This window comes from Onychostoma macrolepis, chromosome 01 (assembly GCF_012432095.1).
Source record: "Onychostoma macrolepis isolate SWU-2019 chromosome 01, ASM1243209v1, whole genome shotgun sequence".
Classification (NCBI taxonomy): Eukaryota; Metazoa; Chordata; class Actinopteri; order Cypriniformes; family Cyprinidae; genus Onychostoma; species Onychostoma macrolepis.
Window position 1 is genome coordinate 16,933,278 of NC_081155.1, and position 22,844 is coordinate 16,956,121.

At 36.6% G+C, this 22,844-nt stretch overlaps 2 protein-coding genes across 3 annotated transcripts; one reads left to right on the plus strand and one right to left on the minus strand.

Moving 5' to 3' along the window:
* The first annotated feature begins 1,659 nt into the window (after positions 1–1,659).
* ddx39aa (DEAD (Asp-Glu-Ala-Asp) box polypeptide 39Aa) lies at positions 1,660–17,955 on the plus strand. Of its 2 annotated transcripts, none has more exons than XM_058785581.1 (10): positions 1,660–1,766; positions 2,932–3,144; positions 3,455–3,582; positions 5,780–6,056; positions 6,148–6,266; positions 6,396–6,527; positions 6,614–6,723; positions 6,797–6,941; positions 7,438–7,585; positions 17,049–17,955. In XM_058785581.1, exons 2-10 carry the CDS (start codon positions 2,937–2,939, stop codon positions 17,063–17,065), a joined length of 1,284 nt encoding a protein of 427 aa, XP_058641564.1. In that variant the 5' UTR covers positions 1,660–1,766; positions 2,932–2,936; the 3' UTR covers positions 17,066–17,955. The 2 variants fall into 2 exon arrangements, with proteins under 2 accessions (XP_058641564.1, XP_058641556.1); XM_058785573.1 differs by lacking the exon at positions 1,660–1,766 and adding an exon at positions 1,889–2,289.
* Positions 17,956–19,655: 1,700 nt separating this feature from the next.
* On the minus strand, positions 19,656–21,045 carry LOC131543675 (mucin-2-like). Its single transcript, XM_058781282.1, has 4 exons — positions 20,665–21,045; positions 20,460–20,524; positions 20,056–20,201; positions 19,656–19,840 (listed from the first exon to the last, which is right to left on the minus strand). Exons 1-4 carry the CDS (start codon positions 21,043–21,045, stop codon positions 19,656–19,658), a joined length of 777 nt encoding a protein of 258 aa, XP_058637265.1.
* Positions 21,046–22,844: the final 1,799 nt, after the last annotated feature.

The window sequence follows — 22,844 nt, forward strand, 5'->3', positions numbered from 1 at the left end:
TGCCCACTTTTTCGAGAGTTCCCTTATTGCTTCTTTACAGGCTGGATTTTTAGAAGCCAATAATTCTATTGGAATTGACATTATTGAAAGTCAGAGTTATCAATTTGTTTAACACAATGAATTATTATTTCTTTTTAATTTTCCCCCTCAGTGATTTACCTCTCTAATCCCAGCGTTTTAATGAATAGCTTATCTTCACCAAGCTCATCAGACGAGGATCACTAAAAGTATCCGACCCCTAATTTCCACTTGGACTTTTGCTAGCCGGAGGACTTATCACTTTTTACAGGAGATGGTTAGATTGTCTCAGATATTTTAAAACAATCACAATGTGTTTTCTGGTTAATAATTTGAAGGGTAACACTTGGTTCTTTCCATCGCAAATTGCTTTTTGTCCAAATTATGTTTTCTCTCAAGCTAAATGCCTCAAAACTCCACAGCCTCCTCAAATGAAATTTGCGAACTGTAGCCGTCACTCCTCCTTCCCAAACTGAGTAAGTGAAAGATGGGGTTAACTCTACGCAAAACCCTCCTATCCTAGAAGTTTAATGGTTCCATAAAGTCAATTAATAATCTTTTTTCTTGTATCGATATAATTTGTCTGCCCCTTCTTCCCCGTATTTTCTTTTTCTTATTCACAACAACTTCATCACCCATTTTTTTCATTTTTTTTTTAAATATTTAATTCGATTAAGCAATGATCTCAACATCTGCTGTTCTATTTCTTAATGCTGGTGGATTTCTACCAACATATGTCCATGTGTAATGGTCTACTTCTCAACACAATCATCATCATCAGTCGTCTCAGTATCCTGCCGGTTATATGCAATACCAGTGCACTCCCTGTCTCATTTACACTAACCCTTATGTTATGCTTGGGGTATAACATAGACCCCAGACCCACTTTACATGGTGAAAATATGTATCATTAGTTTTTATCTTATTGCCTTATTTATAATTTTACAATTGTTCACACTGGTTTTTCATACCATTGCAATCATAAACAGTCGCATAAAACATATAAAATCAGCACATTTAGCTTCATGCAAGGCCCAGTACAGTTAATGTAATAATGTTCTAATAATTTTGTCCATCACTGTATATAAATGTCTATCTATCTCTTCAGCCTAGTTCGCTTTTTGTGTTATTTTAATACGAATTATTTCATGTCATGGTAATTACAAATGCTGAAAAAATCAAGCCAACAAAGCTTTTTTGACTCTGACTTTAGTGTTGCGAATATATATATATATATATATATATATACACACACACACACACACATGTATATATTAATGAATTTTGTGTCAAGGAAAATTTTAAGGAAAGAAATAAAATCTAGATTTTAATAAGGTTTTCGATTTTAGGTCGCACCGTTTACACACTCTGCGCCCCAATGTGCATACTATCCACCCTATCTGCCCTAAATAGTATTGAAAATTACTAATATATCTAAGAGAATTTAGGATGGATAGTATGCACATGGGATGCTGGCACACATTTATCATTGTGGGCCTAAAATCAGAATGCACATAGTGACATCGTGTGGACATTTTAAAGTAATGCTAGCGACTGGTTTAGGAACCCGCCCACAAAATCGACGCGGTTTTATGTTACCCAATCGCAAGCATGCGCTGCTTCTCACCCTTTATTGACGTTGAATACAACCAATGGGAGAGCTCGGTTTTTATTTCCGGGGAGCGCTATAAACTTAAGGCCTTACTGCACGATTCGCGAGTGCCGACGTTCAGTACCAACAGCGAAAGGTAATTTGTTTTGTTTATACCTTTAAGAACTCTAATTCGTTAAAAACATGATTGTTAATAGTACTCACTTCCGGATTTAGCTGTATTTTAGAGGCCATTTTAGTAATAAATTTAAAGTGTTTAAAAGTTAAGAGTTGTAGACACCTCGCGTTTCTCTAACCGCGCAGCCTGAAAGGCTCAAAGCCGTAATGTGAAAACGAAAGCGATTTGCGTTGAAACAGCCTCGTATTTCATTCTTCACGTGTATCACAAGACTTCATAGCCATAGATATTCTAGGTACTTTTGAAAAAACGCGCGGTGAAATGAAATGAAATTAAATGAAATGAAAAAAAAAAGATCGGTTTCGTTGGGACAGCGAATGGCGGCTCTATTGTTTGAGGGGTAACGTTAGTCAATTGGCTAAATCAATCGGAGCTGGTTTTATATGTATAGAAACCTGTATTATGGATGTTTTTGCCCTGTAATTATTTTCACTATCTAGGTACTATTTACGAATAGAGACCAGCATTTAAAGAGAGCAATGTAAGTGATGATTTATGGACAATTTCGAGGAGTTTGGATAATGATGCATAATTTCTATTCTTTAGTTTAGGCTTAGGTTGCAAAACACTGAACAGCATTTTTGGCTGCTTTGTAAATGTTTTTTTTTTCTTTTCTTCTTCGTGTAAATGATTCTATATTTGCATATGTGATCCTGGACCACAAAACCAGTCTTAAGTCGCACAAGTATATTTGTAGCAATATCCAACAATACGTTGTATGGGTGAAAATGATCGATTTTTCTTTTATGCTAAAAATCATTAGGATATTAAGTAAAGATCATGTTCCATGAAGATATTTTGTAAATTCCTTCCATAAATGTATAAAATCTTAATTTTTTATTGGTAATATGCGTTGCTAAGGACTTCTTTTGGACAACTTTAAAGGCGATTTTCTCAATATTTAGATTCTTTTTTTTTTTTTTTGTTGCACTCTCGGATTCCAGATTTTCAAGTAGTTGTGTCTCGGCCAAATATAAATCTCAATTTCAAAAAAATTGACCCCTATGACTGGTTTTGTGGTCCTGGGTCTCACATTATAGTAGAACATGTTTATATAATGATAGGTATCTTTAGCATAATTCTCTCTCTTTTACATCTTTACGTTTCCCTGTGTCACCAAAAGTTACCATGGCCGAAAACGATGTTGATAATGAGCTGTTGGACTACGAGGAAGACGAGGAGCCGCAGACCGCCGTGGACAGTGCAGTCCCATCTGGCAAGAAGGAGGTGAAAGGCTCCTACGTCTCTATTCACAGCTCCGGCTTCCGTGATTTCCTCCTGAAACCAGAGCTGCTCCGCGCAATCGTTGACTGTGGCTTTGAGCATCCTTCTGAGGGTGAGGATTTATGCAATGTGTTTAAGGTTTTTAGAGTGCACTGCTGTGTAACAATCTATCTAGTATTAGTATATCTATTATATGAGCAGCAGTGTATAGATTTATTTCAAATGGCTTTGTGAGTATGAATAGCCACCATATTCAGTTACATACAAGTACCTAGTTGTTCTTTTAAATTTAAATCGGTGTTAAAGTGCAAACATAAATATATTGATCCACATGGAGAATCACTTTCATGCTGCCTTGGTTTCATTGTAATTGTATTAACAAGATTTTGTTTTTAGTAGTGAAATGTATTATTTTTTCTCAGTCCAGCATGAATGCATTCCACAAGCCATCTTGGGTATGGACATCCTGTGCCAGGCAAAGTCTGGTATGGGAAAAACCGCCGTGTTTGTGCTTGCCACTCTTCAGCAGATCGAGCCAGTGGATGGGCAGGTGTGTGTTCATTAAACTAGATCTTGCAAACTCAAAAACATTATGGTTTTCCTTCCTATTTGTATAAAACAACATTGCTCACTTGTACATTAACACTCAAAGGTTTTGAAGTAATTACATTAATTTAAACGCATGTACAGTACAATTACAGTAAAAGTAATATTGTGAAATTATTACAATCTAAGAGAACAGTTTTTATTTTAATGTTTTATCATGTAATTTATTCCTGTGATGGCAAAGCTGAATTTTCAGCAGCCATTTCTCAAGTCTTCCGTGTCACATGAAATCATTCCGTTAGTCTGATTTGATGCTTAAAGGTGGGGTGAGTGATTTCTGGTAGCCAATGTTGATATTTCAAATAGGGCTGCACGATATATCGCATGCGATATTTAATGCGCATCTTGTCAGTAAAGCCGGTTCTGTAATCAGCGGTAATGTCCATCACGTGCGTGATTTCACATGGAGCTGCATTCACCACACAGAGCCGTTGTTCACGTTCAGCGTGGTTTTGTGCAGCTTGTCAGTGAACAACGACTCTGTGTGGTGAATGCAGCTCCATGTGAAATCACGCACGTGATGGACATTATCGCTGATTACAGAACAGGCTTTACTGACAAGATGCGTTAAATATCGCATGCGATATATCGTGCAGCCCTAAATTTTCAAATCACCAAAACAAACACGCCCCAACTCCAAAAGGCTCTTGCCCCCATTTTGATAGCTCTGCCCCACATGCAGCGATTAGTTCTGTGAAACAAAGCAAAACCAATGTTACTCACCTATCGAGAAGAAACAAAGCAACCTTGGCATTCGATCGCAGGCCTTCCTGCTCCTTGAGTTCTCTCCAGTGCTGGAAAGCTGATCCGATGTTTACACGGGTCCTTCTTCTTGCCTTATCGTAACACTGTGTCTACACTGGACGCGAGCGGCACGGTGCGACAAAATACTATAGAACTCATTATAATCAGTGATGCTGTCTACACTGGATACGACACGACAAAATCCCAGACAGTAAACTGCTGCCGCGTTCTATTTATGACGTATTGACACAAATTTCAAATGATTTTCAACGGTTACTTTGTCACGTCCAGAGTATACAGACTTTAGCTGTTGCGGCATGACACGACAACTGTCGCGTCCGGTGTAGACAAACCGCCTTTTGTTCCGCAGACGTTTTTTATTTTTATTTTTTTTATCTGCCATCTCTATCTTTCTGTCGTCGCTCTGCGAATGTCCGTCATGTTCACTGAGCGCTCTCTCCCCACATCATGAGTAGACACGCCCCTTACTGCTGATTGGTTACAAGTTTTTGGTACTCTGTTTTCTAAAGTGTTTTTGAAAAAAATACATACACCACCTTTAATTATTATTGGTACTCGTTATTATTAATGGTTATCATTAATAATTATGGTTACGTGGTTATGCAAACAGTTTTTGCTGCTGAATATTATTTTTTTTTTTTAAATCGTAACCTGAACTGTATAGTTTCCAAAAAGCATTAAGCATTAACAACTGCTTAAACATTGATAATAAGAAATGTTTCTTGAGCAGGAAATCAGCATATTAGAATGATTTCTGAAGGATCATGTGACACTGACGACTGGAGTAATGATGCTGAAAGTTCAGCTTAGCATCACAGGAATAAGTTACATTTTAAAATGTATTCAATTTTAAAAAAAGTTTTTAAATGCGAACTCACTTAAAGAGTTTAGTATAATTTTGCCAGAAAAAGTTTTAGAATTTTTATCATGTTAATGTAATATAACTTTGTTTGTTTGTTTGCTGGTTTTTATTGTATTTGTTATACTTGTATTTTTTTTAATAGTTTTTGCCATGAAAATAGCCTAAGATGCTGACATGGCATTAAATAAATATACTACTACTACTGTTTTAAATGCGACCTTGCAGAGCATAAGATTTTTGTTTTTGAAAGAAGTCTCTTAATTCCGAACTTTTGACCAGTAAAACCTAGAATGTTGTAGGCTGTTCTAATGTTTTTTCAAACATTTCTTGACCCTGATATCAGAAAACAATTCCGTTCCGCATTAAATCATCACACTTGAAGAATAACCAGCAGTGGTTTCTTGTGCTGTTGCAGACTGCTACTTTGGATAGAGACTATTATGAGATCTTGTGGTAGTTATGCATGTTAAGTCAACGAACCTTTTCACCCATTTTGTAATTTTCTTCTCTGCAGGTTTCCGTGTTGGTTATGTGTCACACACGTGAACTGGCCTTTCAGATCAGTAAAGAGTATGAACGCTTCTCCAAGTACATGTCCAACGTTAAGTGTGCTGTCTTCTTCGGTGGTTTGTCCATAAAGAAGGATGAGGAAGTGCTGAAGAAGAACTGCCCTCACATTGTAGTGGGAACACCAGGAAGAATCCTTGCCCTCATTCGCAACAAGACCTTGAACCTCAAAAATGTCAAACACTTTGTGTTGGATGAATGCGACAAGATGCTAGAGCAGCTAGGTGGGTTTGATTTTGTCATGTATGGGCCAGTTTACAGAGCTGGATGTTTTTCTGTTCACCAGAGGAGTTATTGTGTGTGATTGCATGTTAGATATGAGACGAGATGTCCAGGATATCTTCAGACTGACCCCTCACGAGAAGCAGTGCATGATGTTCAGTGCCACATTAAGCAAAGAGATCAGACCGGTTTGTCGCAAATTCATGCAAGATGTGAGTTATCCTTTCTTTTGTATTTGCAGTTTTAATTAGGGTTGTGCAGTTTTATCTATGAATGTACCTACTTGCCTCAAAAGCTGATGAATGATGTTCTGAACTGTAAAGTTTCTTCTGTTCTTGCAGCCAATGGAGGTGTTTGTTGATGACGAGACCAAGCTTACCCTGCATGGTCTTCAGCAATACTACGTCAAACTGAAGGACAGCGAAAAGAACCGCAAACTGTTTGACTTGCTTGACGTTCTTGAGTTCAACCAGGTAATTGTCATTTCATCACATTTTTACAGTCATCGTCCTTGAATGTGGCCGCTGTCAACTCAGTGGTTTGTTTGGCTGATTTGTAGGTGGTGATATTTGTCAAGTCAGTTCCGCGATGTGTGGCTCTGTCTCAGCTGTTGGTTGAACAGAATTTCCCTGCCATTGCGATCCACAGGGGAATGGCTCAGGAAGAAAGGTGAGACATTTGATCTCATGATCTTGAAATGGTTGGGTAGGAAAAAATGCTGAAATCCTTTTTCTTTTTTCAGATTGTCCCGGTATCAACAGTTCAAAGATTTTCAACGGCGGATCCTGGTGGCTACTAACCTGTTTGGTCGTGGGATGGATATCGAGCGTGTTAATATCGTTTTCAACTATGACATGCCTGAAGATTCAGACACGTACCTACACAGGGTATTTATGCACGCTGTGGTGTTGTGCTTTATCAAACCTAGAAGTGTAATAGCAACTGCCCAGGGCTGGGGTTGGTAAAATGTACAACTCAAGATTGTTAGGGTGTATTCACACCTGTCTTGTTTGGTTCGATTGAATCGAACTCAAGTTCGTTTCCCCTCTTGGTGTGGATCTTTTGGGCAGGTGTGAATACAGTAATCGCACTCTGGTGCGCACCAAACAACCGTACCGAGACCCAGCTGAAGTGATGGTCTCGGTCCGCTTCCAAACTAATTCTGGTACGGTTTGATGGATGAACCAATGAATGGATGACCTTAAGCACACGTCTGGTTTTGTTTACAGTTTCTGATTCACTTGCAAAAAGGGCAGTGTGAAAGCGAACCGCACCAAACAAAAAAAAATCAACATTGTATTTGGTCTGGACCAAAGCAAGTGAACTAGCTGACTTTCCTGGTGTGAATACACCTTTAAACTCTGTTATCCTCATTTCTTTCAGGTTGCTCGTGCTGGTAGGTTTGGTACAAAAGGATTGGCCATCACCTTTGTATCAGATGAGACGGATGCAAAGACCCTGAATGATGTGCAGGACCGTTTTGAAGTCAACGTCGCTGAGTTGCCTGAGGAAATCGACATCTCCACCTACAGTAAGATATTTATCAGCCCTGCATGACCAATTCGGAGTATCAGTTTGGCTCATCCCTAGTTTAAAGGATTAGTTCACTTCTGAATTAAAATTTCCTGATAATTTACTCACCCCCATATCATCCAAGATGCTTTTTGGGGAAAACATTCCAGGAGTTGAAGGTCAAAATTGCAATTTCAATGCAGCTTCAAAGGGCTCTACACGATCTCGGCCAAGGAATAAGGGTCTTATCTAGCGAAATGATTGGTCATTTTCTAAACAAACAAACAAAATATGTACTTTTTAACCACAAATGCTTATCTTGCATTAGCTCTGCGATGCGCTTCTGCGACTTCACGCATTACGTAATCACGTTGGAAAAGTCAATTGTGCAGTGTTCCCACAAGGTGCTAAAAGCGCTTGAAGTACTTGAATTTGGCTTTTTGAAATTTAAGTCCTGGAAAACCTTGAAAACAGCCATATTTATGAAAAGGTACTTGAATTTTTAAAAGGTGGTATATATGAAATTAGTGTTAATTTTTATTTTCGAAGACAATTGTCACGCAAAATTAAAGATACAGCGTGTCTGATATAAATACAGAGCCATTTCACCCGGCTTTTGGGAGTGCACGCGATCTCGCAGTATTACTCCTTGAGGTGTAGGGTTGGGTAACGTTTGAATTTTATCGATTCCAATTCTGCTTATCGATTCCAATAAGATAAAAAATCCAATATAAGTCAAACATTTAGATGTCCAATATTTGTGTCTTTTTACAAAGCATTCTGTTGCAGTTGAATAACAAGAGGAAAAATCGGCAGCCTACAGAACACTTGCAAGAGGAACTTTGCCTATGCTTTTAACAAAATGACCACAGCAAAAACAACTAGATTAATATAATACAAAATTGTAATAAATTTCAAATATTAAAGTGTTAAAGACAAATAAACAGTCAGTAATAAAATAGGAACAAACAAATCCATTAGCAATAGCATAAATAAATACAACTGAACCAAATTTCAGGTACAGAAACTGTAAAAAGACTGCATAGTTTTTTTTCCATAAATATATAGATTAATTAAATTTATTAAATATGTTCAGTCAAGATCGGTGAATGATTTTCTTTTCTTTTTGAATGCGCGCAGATCTAAAAATACTGTACAGGTGCGTTTTCTTTCTCATCTGTTTACGTTCACTTAAGACAAAAATGGCTGTGTTTATGATGATATACTGACGTAGTTTAGTCTACAGTGGAAATGGACGGAACTAGTGGTGCAACGGATCACAAAACTCACGGATCGGTTCATTTTTCAGATCAGATAAATTATTGGCTATATAAAGACAGTAACGGTAGTATTCCAGTGCAGAAATGTAGTAATTAAGTGTAAAACGACATAATTCTTACTGCACAAGTTAAATGCAGATTAATCTTTGTTAAAGCTGTGGTGGTGTTTGATTAGCAGACCAGATAGAAGTAGGTATTTCTAGGCTGCTGTCTCTTTAAGACTAAATGCACGGGCCTAATACTGACATTCATTCGGTTTCTTTCTCAGCTGTATATGTTAACTTAAGACATGGCCATAACCTACTGTGTTTACCAGAATACTCTCCAAAAAGGGTATTTTCACATAACTTTATGTATCCATCCGTTGAGGTGTTGTCTGAAACGTGGTGTCTGAATCGCGCCCCTCTCTCTCTCTCTGTGCGCGCTTCGGGTGTGTGCGGCAGCGGCTCAGCGCAGAAAACGATTCGAGTCCCGATTCGACGACTTCATCTGAATGGTCTGAAATTGCTTGAATGTGTAATTTGGCAAGACAAAACGGGTGCAGATGATAACTTTCAGTCTATACTGGTTTAGCTTAACAGTTAATCCGTGAATCACATGCTTGCCGAACCGTAGGGACTGGTCCGTACGGATCACGGATCATCTACGAACCGTTGCAACCATACACGGAACGGTTCGAGAACGGACACAAACTGGGAACTAGGGGTGGGCACTATACTGGTATTAACGTGACTGTTGTATTATGTTGTGCCATGATATGGATTTTGCTATACTGTGGATACCGTTACATATTCATGGATTTCATTGGATGGACAGAAAAAGATCCCCCGCGGTCATTACTGCGTCATCAGGGAGAGAGAGAGATGCCACGCTTGATCGGACATAAATCAGAACCGGATAGTTTTTGCACCAAACACACGATCGACTTTTCGGGACTGCACACAAACTGGATTATAATAATTTCCCAAAATATAATTTGTGTTGTAGTATTAGTATTACTAAGTCTGTAAACGGCCGTTAATACAGGACAGAGACGCAGAACACAGACACAAAGAGAGAAAATACTGTAGCAGGCAGCGCAAGATCACCGTTCACAATACTCGAAATATAGGAAGAAAACTTTCGTCATCAGGAGGGCCCGCGGACTGCCACACACCCCGTCCGCGTACAGGCAAGTTTTTGAGACCGCGCGGACGGTCCGCGTACATCAGCGGGACAAGTCAAGTTGGTGGTACTGCGCATGTGTTGAGCTTGTCCGTCCGCACTCATTGGAACTTGTCCATCCGACTCATCACAAATATAAAGTCAGACCATTCTATTTTTGTCTTTTTCTCCTAGTTATATAAGGTTAAAATACATATTTTGCCTCCAATTTAACTAAGGTCTACTAAAATGTGATTCCAATTTTTTTTCTTCTCATACCGCGATATAATATCGATATCGTCTGGACAGTGGAAAATACCGTGATATGAATTTTAGCTCATATCGCCCACCCCTACTGGGAACCTGAACAAAGACCGCTGATCTCTGTGCTCACGCTTCATGTACACTGCACGCAAACAAGGCGCAAGTTCTTTCTGCTCCTGCACCTAAATCGTTTTAAATCCCATTAAAATGCGAACGCAGGAATCGTTAAGCAGGCTCAAAATGCACGAATACCCGGTTCTTGGAAATTTGGAACCGGTTTTCGATATCCAACCCTATTGAGGTGAAAAGCGGTCTCGTGATATCCGTATAAAGTTGAGTTTAGGGGTGTGAATCGGCACTGGTTTCACGATTCAATTCAATTACGATTATCATGTCAACGATACGATTCAATTCGATATCACGATTATATCAAATTTATTTTGTGCATTTTTATTAAATTATATAAGCAGGCTAGTTTTTAAAATAATTAATTAATTAGTTAATTATACATTAATTAAAATACTAATTATTGTTAAGAATTAAAAGTAAATATAGCTTTAAAACATACAAGCAAATATAAAGTGATAAAGGGGGAGAAAAGACAATTACTAGTGATAAACAAAAAGCACTTTCAGTATCTGGGAGTGCTTTAAGTATCGAAAGTTTACAGATAATCATAGTTATAGGTTTTTCTTTTTTCCTCAGCATTATTGCCATTTGAATATTACTGATGAGCATAGGCGGACAAAGTGCACAACTCCATTACTTGAGTGAAAGTACAGATACTGCTGGTCAAATATTACTCCATTCCAAGTAAAAGTTGTAAAGACAGATTTTTACTTAAGTACTTTAAGGAAAGTTCTTCTGTACTTTTACTTAAGTACCAAAAGTATATTTCCTTTTATGTCAATGCACTGTTTTATTATTGTTGTACGTAATACTTGCTACACCTACTGAATACACTGACTAGCTTGTAGTATCTTTGAAATAAAGAGCTTTTACAATGTTAAAAACCTATGGGGAATAAAAAAAAAAAAACAATTATTTAACACCCCTTCCCACCCCCACAAAAGCAGGATGGTAGTAATCTCACACAGCTCTTACAGTGTGTGCACACATCTATGTGTAGCCATTCATCCACATTTGAACAGAGTGGACAGTGAAATTCTGTAAATACAGAGTGTGATAAGGAAGAAAAAAAAAAATCACACCTGCTTTCAAACCCAGAAACACAACTGTAGCTGTATAACTTTACAACAGCAACACTGCTTTAACAAAAAAGCAAAACAGCAAGACTTATTTGACATCAAAACAAAAATTTCAAAAATGCTGTCTAATTTCTCTCACAGTACTTTGATGTCACACACAGAACAGTCTGTGCAGTGCTGCTTCAAGTCCAGTACCTATTGTGTTTTATTAGGAGACGCACAACAGTTCTTTTGTGGCTTTATAGGTAATATTTTCACATACACAATTTAGCAAAATTAGACCATATTATGTCTAATACCACATTATGAACTCTTTATTATTGAATTGTTTTAAATAAATATCACATTTGCAATTGGTCAGTGTTCACAAAAATGCTGCGAAATCACAAAAAGAGTCACATTTTGGAGAAGAAAAAATCACCCACTGACTTTCAAAGCTGCTACATAGTAACGATTTTCTACTTCGAGGACCTTGATAGAAATGTAGTGGAGTGAAAAGTACAATATTTGTCTTTCAAATGTAGTGAAGTTAAAGTCATAAGTTTCCAGAAAAAATAATACTCAAGTAAAGTACAGATACTCAAAGTGTACTTGCACTGCGATCCAAATTATTATGCAAGTGATATATCAGTAGGATTTTGGTACAATAAAGAGTCAGATTTTTGTTTGTGGTGTTTTTCACATCTTTTTAGTTAACTGGTATCAATCTCAGACAGGTTTGTTCAATAGTTTGCCAGTTCTTCTTAGGTAAATGGAAACCCTACTTAAAGAGGTTGTTCCACATTATTAAGCAAGTCACAGTTCTCATGAAATATGGTGAGGAAGAAAGATCTTTCTGAAGATGAAAAGTATGAAACAATGCAATGTCTTGCAAAAGGCATCAACACAAACAATATTTTGCGAAAAGCAAATGGAAATTATTTAACCGTCAAAAGATTTGTGAGTGACTTGGAGCACAAAAGATCTTGGTCAGATAAAGATTTATTAAGGAACGTTTCTGTCAAACAAATTAACTGTATTGTAATACCAGCTGTAAAAAAAGCCACTGCTGAGCAGCAAACAGGTGTTTGAAGCTACTGGAGTCTCAAGATCCTCTTCATGCAGACTGGCAGTTGTGTGTAAAGCTGCATTTCAGTCACTGCTAACCAAACCTCACAAAGAGAAACTTGCGAATGCATCAATGCAACAATTAATTTTGACACCTCTAGTTGAGTTTATGGTAAAAACTTGGATAGTGCTTTGATAGCACAACCCCCCTCTCATATTTTGCATGTCTCTTTTAGTTAACACACATGATTCAGATAACCAGCTCGTTAGAAGAGAGCTACGTGCATGAACTGTGGTCCGATTGATATGATCCCTACAGTGTTCATTGCTCCCTACTCCCTGAGCAGGGGACATCTGTTGAAGTTTACTTCGGAACATTCATTCATGGATTTGTGCTGTGCAACGTCTTCACACACACTTGAGCAACAAGCGTGCAACATCATATACCTCTGTAAATAAATACAATTTAAATTCACATCTCGCACACTTTAATGCCCTTTGAATGGAACATATACACTTGTTTCGAACTGGAATCATGGCGGAATATCCGGTGATGTCCACTTTGCAGGCCATTTACGGCGTGAGGACTGGGATTGGGAAACGCTGCATTAGTTAACGCATATAGAGTCTGACGTGCTTTGTGTTGCACTGTTATCATTTACAAGCGTGGAGCACGTCTCCATCTCAGCAGCTTGGTCCACAAACCTTCCTCTGTAAAGCATCCCAACCTCACAGCATATGCAATCTATTGAGATTTTCCCAGACAAATGTTAGGTAAATCATTTATAAACCTACGCAAACACGGGAATATTTCTAGATCAACACATTTCTAGATATGCGATTTCAAAATAAGTCACTCTGAGTTTGCTTATCCAAATATTAAAATTAAATGGATTTTAAACGTCATTGATTCACGCTGTAAAGTGAAACATCACCCTCTGCAGATATTTTTAATACATAATGTACTTAAGTTGGTTATGTTCATATTTTTTTATATATATATATATACATTTATTTATTTATTAGGGGTGTCCCCGACTAAGGATTTTCATAGTCGAATCGGAATTTTCAAATCATGCCGATAGTCGAATCATATATTTGGGGGCGGGGCAAAATACATTACCAAGAGTCAAGTCAGACATTCGACAGTCATAAATACACAGGGAAAATGTGTAACGGACGCCTCGCAGATACAAACGGGGTGAATAATGTTTTATGTTTTGATTAAAAGATAGTTAACATTAAATGTCAGCGAAACCTTTAAGAATTCACAAATTTTTTTTATTACAATAGTGCTCTCATTATAATGTTATGTATATGAGTTATAACGTTCTGCATTTCTGTTTTGAGCTGCGTGCGCTGAAGATGAATGAAGCATATGATAGCCGGTTTTTAATCAATGAGATTTATCTCGTATAGAATACGCTTCGTTATTTATATAACATAACGTTAATATTACGACTTATAGGCTATCTGCACAAAATGCCCCTAATGCACATGAATGTGTCTGCACGGCTCTGAATGAACTCCTTTTGTGGATGCGTTCTTCACGCAATAACATGCAGAAACACAACTAAACACTAAAAAATCACAGCGTTTTATTATAATGGAGTTCTCATTATAATGGTATGTATATGACAGTGCCAGTCATAGTTATTAATATTCTGCATTGTTGTTCTGTTCGCACCGCTGAAGAGATAATCACCGTATAGTAGGCTACTACAATGAAGCGCTTTACTGTAGCTTAACTCAACCAAATGCATTTTATACGAGATAAAATGATTCTTGCTTTTTAAGATTCTTCGCGAATATTTGACTGTGAGATTGGTAGTTGAATCAGGCTCCTCGAATCGAAGCATCGAATCGTCGACTATTCGGTGACACCCCTAATAAATATATATATATATATATATATATATATATATATATATATATATATATATATATATATATATATATATATATGTATATAGTAGGGCTGCAGCTAACGATTATTTTTATTGTCGACTAATCTATCAATTATTTTTCAATTAATCTATTTATTTTCTTATCAGTTGATGAAATTCTTTAGTTAAACTATCAATAAATAATAACAGTAACTTCTGCTATTAATCTTTTAATATTTTATTCAAACATTTTCTCATAATTAATACTTTACAAAAAACTTATAATAACAGAAAGAAAAAGAGAAATAATAATAACAATAAATAATTAATAAAAAATACAAATGAAAGAGAGAATATTAAATAAAAAATGATAAAAATAACAATAAATTAATACAAAATAAAAATTAAAGAAAGAAAAGGAAAGCAAGGAAGCAAGAAAGAAATAATAAAAAAGAATGAATAACAGGGCAGTGATACAATACAATCAATAGAAGTGCACTTTATGGCTGCATTCACAGTTACTGTTTGGGACTGACAGCAGTTGCTTACAGGTGAGAGACTTGAAATGTTTTATTTATTCAACAAATTAAAACATCTGCTTGAATACATATCTGTATGAATGAACAGCTGAAGTCACAACCGCATTCAGGACACTAGAGACAGAATCAAAAATTGCGTCATAACAACGGGAAGTTTTATCACAGTTGACAGCCTGTTTTTAAATAAATGAGCCCAGGCAAGGCTTGTCCAATCCATCACAGTTTAACAACTAATAATGACTTTAAATGCTTTGTTTGTGAGTGCTGAGTGTGCGTTTGGTGCGCGCGTCTCAAAACTCGCGCCCACGGCACTGACGGCAGCTCCAGTGGATCTTCAGATGAACGCCAATCATTTCTCCTTCTCCGTCTCTGTGGGTGAATTAAACCCATCATGATTATATAGGAAACTTGATGTCCCGTGCTGGTCCGTTCATTCAGCGCAGCTTTGAATGCGAGAATGCGGTTGGGAATCTTGACAATGTAAAGGCGTCAGTTTGGCTATATTTATATGCGGTTCTGACGGTCGTATAATAATAAAATGCTCTATGAACGCAGCTCTATGAAGTGATGTTGCCATACTAGCCTTTACATTCTGCTCTAGAGTCTTGTTTTGTGTTACACATGGCAGAAAAATGATCTCAAGTAGGGATACGTACTACCGGCACATCCGGGAACTTAACTGTCAATTTCGTCACCGCCCCTTTTTAGGGGAAAATAAACGACTTCCCATAGACTTCAATACAAAATAGCGGCACAAAGCAACGTCCGTATACAGCCTGCAGGCGTGAATAACTTTAAGAAATCACTAAGATTAAACATGTCAAGTAATTATATGTCCACCTTGCCTGCCATAGAGCGTGAAAGATGCATCCACAAACTTAATTTGGTCAATTTAAAAACATGTCCCTTCATTCTCCCTCCCAGCGTCAAATTGGTGTAACAACCCCACCCAGTAGCCAGAGGTGTCTTACCCGGACATTTACTCGTACCTCATCGAGTCACCTATAAGCCAGTGAATGATTTTACTTCGTATTTAAAAGTAAACATCTTTAAATGTATATATTATGTTTTTATATTTACTGAGTGCATTTTTCTGTATAGCCATACAACTAGCCTGGCTTAGCTTTCGATAGCATCATCCGTAATTCATGATATTTCCAGAACAGCAAGATATGGATGATGATGGCAGGTAGCCTGGGCTAGTAATTTGGGTTTTTACAAACATTATTGGTGCACCCAACCACACAACAACTCTTTGGCATGTTGTAAGGTTAGTCCACTTCCTCGATCCAATGCTGTATGGCGGTTTGTTTTCCCCTAAAAGTGGGCGTGTATTTGTTCAGATATTCTATGATGTTGCACCGGTTGTGAGTATAACTGCAGGCTCGTGCAATGGGCGTGGCTAAAAGGTGCGATGCATCGACACATCCCATGCTAATCGACGTATTTTCGTAAACGATGTAATCGATGACGTCGACTAATCGCTGCAGCCCTAATATATAGGCATATTACATTGTAATTTTATTGTACAACACTGTTAAGATACACAATGTAATTACTTGGTTTTGATACTTTATTTGAACCAATTATTATTGCCTCATTAGTTTATTTATAAATGGTCATATTAAAGTCTGTTTTTCATTTCGGTCTATTTTTATTACTAAAAAATATCAGATTAGTCAGTTGTCAAAATAATCAGCAGATTACTTGATTGCCAAAATAGTGCTTTAAAGTCCTTGAAAGTCATGGGATTTCATTTTGCAGTATCTGTATGAACCCTTATTCCTTGGCTAGGATCATGTAGAGCCCTTTGAAGCTGCATTGAAACTGCAATTTGGACGTTCAAACCGTTGGCCACCACTGAAGTCCACTAAATGGAGAAAAATCCTGCAATGTTTTCCTCAAAAACCTTAATTTATTTTCAACTGAAGAAAGAAAGACATGAACATCTTGGATGACATAGGGGTGAACTAGGGACATTATGGAGTGAACTAATCATTTAAGAAGTCTCAAGTTTTACTAGTTGTTGTGTTTTTTTTTTTTTTTTTTTTTTTTTTAAATAATGTACAGTTACAGCTTGCCTCCTAATGTTTCTCCCTCTTTCTTTTTCTCCAGTTGAGCAGTCCAGATGAGCTAGCGGTGTGCTGAAGTGGTGGTGGCTGTGGTCCAGCTCTCCCTATCTGTGTCTCAGTGTAGTTTTCTGTGACAGCGGGAAGAGAGATCCGCCCAATTTTATTTTCATATGATCATGCCCAAAAAGCCTCTTCTCCATTTGTGTAGTTTATTTTATTGTTCCAGGGGATTGGTTGGGAATTCTTTTTTACTTCTGTTAATTGTGGTTGTTTGTTGGTTTGAGAATTAAAAACATTTTATACTACATAAGTTGTCTGTGCAGTATTCACAGTATTCGAATGTGAAGTTTCTTTTTTTTTTAATGCTAAAATGCATTCTTCTGTTCCAGTTTAATGTACAGACTGCTACAAGTAAGCTATTCTTCTGTTGTGCTTTTTAAAACATTACTCCATTTAACTGATCCAACATTTCAACTGGCTGTTCAACCATTTGAATTATATTGTGGTGGATCCACCGGTACTTGTACTATGATGTTTAGTCAGAAATGGTGAAGAGCTACATTTCTGTAGTGACGGTTCACCCAAAACTGAAAATGCTGTCCAATGGGGATTAGCAACTGTTTGGTTACCCACATTCATCAACATCTCTTGAGAAAATTACAGAATGTCTTTTTCATTTAGATGAATTAAGAAAATGGCTATTACAGAAACCATGGATTTGTATTGTAGCACCTAGTCTGATTTGACTTTTAATTTGTAATTCTTCATATGAATAGTTATTTTCCTAAATGTATAAGCATGCCCTTTTGATGATCCAATGGATGTGAAAATACTGATTATGCTTTATTTTATATAAAGGATGTAATTATGAGATTTAAAAAATGTTTTATGCTTGTTGAATGTAGTATTTCTTTAGTAAATATTTTTCAGTAAATACAAAAATCCATTTATTTTTTATGTATTTAGTTTTCATTATGATTGGGTAGCACTTTAAAGTGACCTTCCTTTTAGTGATGATTTTTTTTTTTTTTTTTTTTTCTACAATCATTTTTGCACTTGACAAAAATGACAAAACTCAAAATAGTCGTTATTTGTAACGAGCTGTCCAGTGTTCAAAAGTTTGCATATTGCATTCATATCTCGCCTTGCAGCCTTGAATTTGCGGAATCATTGGTTCAAAAAACTTCATTTATTATGAAATATCATAGGAACATTACTTTAGATCACCCACACACAAGACACCCATAGTTTCTCTCTAGTTTTTAGTACAATCATTAAATATAGTTGTTCAAAACACGTTGCAGCTTTCATTATAGTTCTACACATTCATACATCTTTGTAATAGACACTGGAATCATTAAACAAAATTTGAAAGTTATTGATGAAATAATCAACTCGCAACAGGTTTTTCAAAAAACTTGAAATGAGAAAAAAATTAGATAAAAAAAAAGATAAGCAAAAACTACAGTAGGCCTACAGTAAAATGTCAACTGGAGTGTTCCTCACTGCACTTCTATGTTTTTATCAACCCTGTCTTGTGGATTTGGCCACAGGTTCTCATCCACATCATAATGGATGTTTTCATTAGCTAAACATCTTGGAAAAAGGTGGTTAGACCCCAGTGAACATTGTTCTGAGCCACTCTCAAACTCTCCTCCATGTCATGGCCAGGGTAAAGCCTGCCTCATCCAAAAATAGGAATGGTTTTCATCAGCTTCCAGCTCTATCACCCTCTAAGAAGACATTTATTGTAGGAAAAACAAATACTGATAACAATGATAGGCCTATAGAATTTTTGGGGGATTTTTTTTTTTTCTCCCAACAACAGGCGTCTTGAAACTGATCACACCTGAACATACTCAGTCCTCAGTTGCTTCACTTTCATAATCTAAACATTTAATATTATTCATTTTCCAAAAGATTTATGCTTCAAGAGTAATGCAACAGTTATGTAGCATTTTGAGCAGTTGTATCAATTGATAGTTAGGTCATTGTAATGAAATGAATAGACACTCAATTCAGATGCAATTTGTGAGTTGCATTTTGAAATAGTAATACTTTGATGTTAAGTTGTGTCATTTTGAACCGGTGATTTTAGTTCAATGAACAAAAGATCTTTGGCTCATGTGTATTGTATCCAAGCATTTGGAAAAAGTGTTAGGCCTAAGTGTTTTGAAAAATGATGTTATTAGTGCAAAAATGATTGTAAAAAAAACAAACTGTAATGCATTATAGCATAGCATATAATTAACATGAGCAATATATTTGTTACAGTATTCATAAATCTTTGCCAAGGGATATGACTGTAATAATAAAACTGTTTTTCATATTATTAAAAAAATAATTCGATTCTTACATTTTCTTTCTATAACCATTTCTGTGCAATTCAGAATTTTCTAGGGGGAAAAAAACTACTGAAGAAAAAAAGATGCTGCAGAATATTTAATCACTTGTTTAATTGAATGAAATAATATATGAAATAATATTTTACATAAATACATGTAGTACATTAAATGATTTTTGGCATAAAAGTAAAATCTATAATTTTGACCCATACAATGTATTTTTGGCTATTGCCACAAATATACCCCAGCGACTTAAGACTGGTTTTGTGGTCCAGGGTCACATATATACAATAATTATGTAAGTATTAAAGCTCTATCAATAAGAATTTAGTAAGGTTACAAAGAAGAAGGAAAGTGACCACTTCAATGTTTCTGCTTCGTGCCACTGAACTGGCAGATGTAATAGCTGTAGCAAACTGACTGCTTGCCATTGTTGTAGTCGCTGTTGTGAGACTCTGAGTGGTGGTCGATGTGGTGTCATTTCGTGGATCTGTGTTAAGAAGTTTTTTTAAAACAAATAATTAAATGATTAGGCTTTTCATTGATGTATGATAGTTATTCTTTTTGCATTTCCTTTTTAAACAAAGGATAGTATAAGATAGTATAGTATTAAGCACACTTAGAGAGAAAATACTACACCCTCTTATAATTAACTAAGCAAACATTCCTCAAGATAACAGATAAAACAAACATTTTAACACTCACCAGCAGAAATACTGGATGTGATGACATTCAAGTTGACAATGGATTGATTAATTGTTTGTTTTAAAGAATCCTCTATATCTGTTATGTTTGGGACCACACTCTGGTTTTGAAAAATTAGCAGAGACGTTACACCCACAGAGCCAGGCCTAATGAAAAAAAGGTTGAGAAAAGGTTTTTTCTTTCATTTGTATAAAAGAAGTAGAATGAAGGTAACAAAAAAATTAAGCCGTTGTAGATCTGTTGATATTTGCTGTAGTGTTCATACCATACATTTTATACATATTGTGTGTTAGTACACTGCAACAGAAAGGCAATTACTTTTCAGACGTTAAAAATGCACAATAAGTGTTTAGAGATAGTAGCTACAGGAAGATAAAGTCAGTTTGGGAGTTTATCTAACTTACCAAAAAATTATGATAACCGCTCTCAGAAATGTATTTTGGAACACGTATTTGTATCCCCGATTAAGCTGGAAAAGAAAATAACAAAAGCAATGCAGATCATTTAATTTATCTGCTACAGTGATAACAAGATAAAAGTACAACAATGTATTAACATTTTGTTTTTAATCTAAAATATTCCTTCAAATTGAAGAAGATAGTGATTTACCTCAGTTGTTACATTTCTTTCCAGTGCTTTATAAGCAGATGATGTTTTATCTTTGTAATCTTGAATGAAAATCCGCACTATTCGAAATTTTAGATAAAGGAATCCCTCTTTCTCTGTGGGAGGATCCAGAGATGCTAGGGTAGTTGGTAGTGGTTTGGCTGTTGTTGTTGTAGTTTTCTTTTCAGTTGTTTTTGGAGTACTTGTTGATTTTGCTGTAGTTTTCAAAATGGCACTTGTTGCATGTGCCTTGGTTGTTGTAATGGCTGGTGTTTTGTCAGTCTTTGTTGGACTGGTGCTTGATGGTTTGGCAGAAATATCTGTGTGTTGCGGTGTTCTTGTTGACATTTTAGTTGCTGAGTTGCTTATGCCTGTTGATAGCATTGTCGCATGTGCAGTTGGTGTAATGGCAAGTCTAGTGGCATTGAGTGGTTGAGTTAAATTTAATGTATAAGAACTTGTAGATGTTGGTCGTTCACTTGGTGTTGTTGGAACAGTATTTGAGACTTTTAAAGACAAATTGCTTTGAGTTATTGTTGGCTTTTTAGTTGTTTTCTCTGCATAAGGGCTTGTGCTTGTAGATGTTGATGGCACAACAGTTGCTGTTTGTACTGTAGATGAGGTTGTTGGCAAAATCGTAGTGCTCTGCTGAGTTGTTGGCATGTCAGATGTTACAACTGCATTCGAGTTTGTGCTTGTAGATGTGAATACAAAAGTGGATAAGTTCATAGATGTTGATTGTAAAACAGTTGTTTGACTCATAGTGGAGGTTTTTGCCAAAAGTGTGCTGCCTTTTTCAGTTGTTGTTACTTGTTTTTCAGTTGTCATTTCTCCTGCAGGGCTTGTGCTTATTGATTGCTTTGTCATGTCAACTCTAATACTGCTATCAACTCCAGTAGTTGTTGTCTCAGCTGCCTTAGAAGTTGATGGGATATCAGTCATTTTTTGAACCATAGATGAGGTTGTTGGCAAAGGCTTTGCACTTTGTAGAGTTGCTGTAATTGGCATTTCAGTTACAGCTGCAGTAGGGTGTGAGTTTGTAGCTGATGGTGATGGCACAGAATATATTGTTTGAACTGTGGATGAGGTTGTTGTTGGAACAACAATTGTTTGAACCATAGAAGCAGATGAGGTTGTTGGCAAAATCATAGTACTTTGAGTCATTGTTGTTGGCATTTCAGATTTTGTTGCAGCAACATTGCTTGTGCTTGTGGAAGCTGATGGCAAAACAGTTGTTGTTTGAACCATAGATGATATTCTTGGCAAAAGGATAGTGCTTTGTACAGTTGTTGTTGTTGGCTTTTCAGATGTTGTTGCAGCTTCATTGCTTGTGCTTGAAGAAGTAGATGGCAAAACAGTTGTCTTTTGAACCACAGAGGATGTTGTTGGCAAATGCGTGGTGCTTTGAGTTGTTTTTGGCATTTCAGATGTTGTTGCAGCATCATTGCTTGTGATTGTAGAAGTTGATGGCAAAATGGTTGTTGTTTGAACAGAAGATGATGGTGTTGGCAAAAGCATAGTGCTTTGTTGATTTGTTGTTATTGGCTTTTCAGATGTTGCAGCATTATAACTTGTGCTTGTAGATGTTGATGGCACAACAGTTGTTTGAACTATAGATGAGATTGTTGGCAAAAGTGTAGTGCTCTGCTGAGTTGTTGGCATGTCAGATGTTAAAGCTGCATTCGAGCTTGTGCTTGTAGATGTGAATACAAAATAGGATAAGTTCATAGATGTTGACAGTAAAACAGTTGTTTGGCTCATAGTGGAGGTTTTTGCCAAAAGTGTGCTGCCTTTTTCAGTTGATGTTACTTGTATTTTAGTTGTCATTTCTTCTGCAGGGCTTGTGCTTATTGATTTAGATGTTGTTGCAGCATCATTGATTGTAGATGTTGACAGCAAAATGGTTGTTGTTCCGACAGTAGATGATGTTCTTGGCAAATGCGTGGTGCTTTGAGTTGTTGGTTTTGGCATTTCAGATGTTTTTGCAGCATCATTGCTTGTGTTTGTAGAAGTTGATGGCAAAACAGTTGTCGTTTGAACCACAGAGGATGTTGCTGGCAAAAGCGTAGTGCTTTTCAGAGTTGTTGTTTTTGGCATTTCAGATGTTGTTGCAGCATCATTGCTTGTGCTTGTAGAGGTGGATGGGTAAACAGTTGTTATTTCAACAGTAGATGATGTTATTA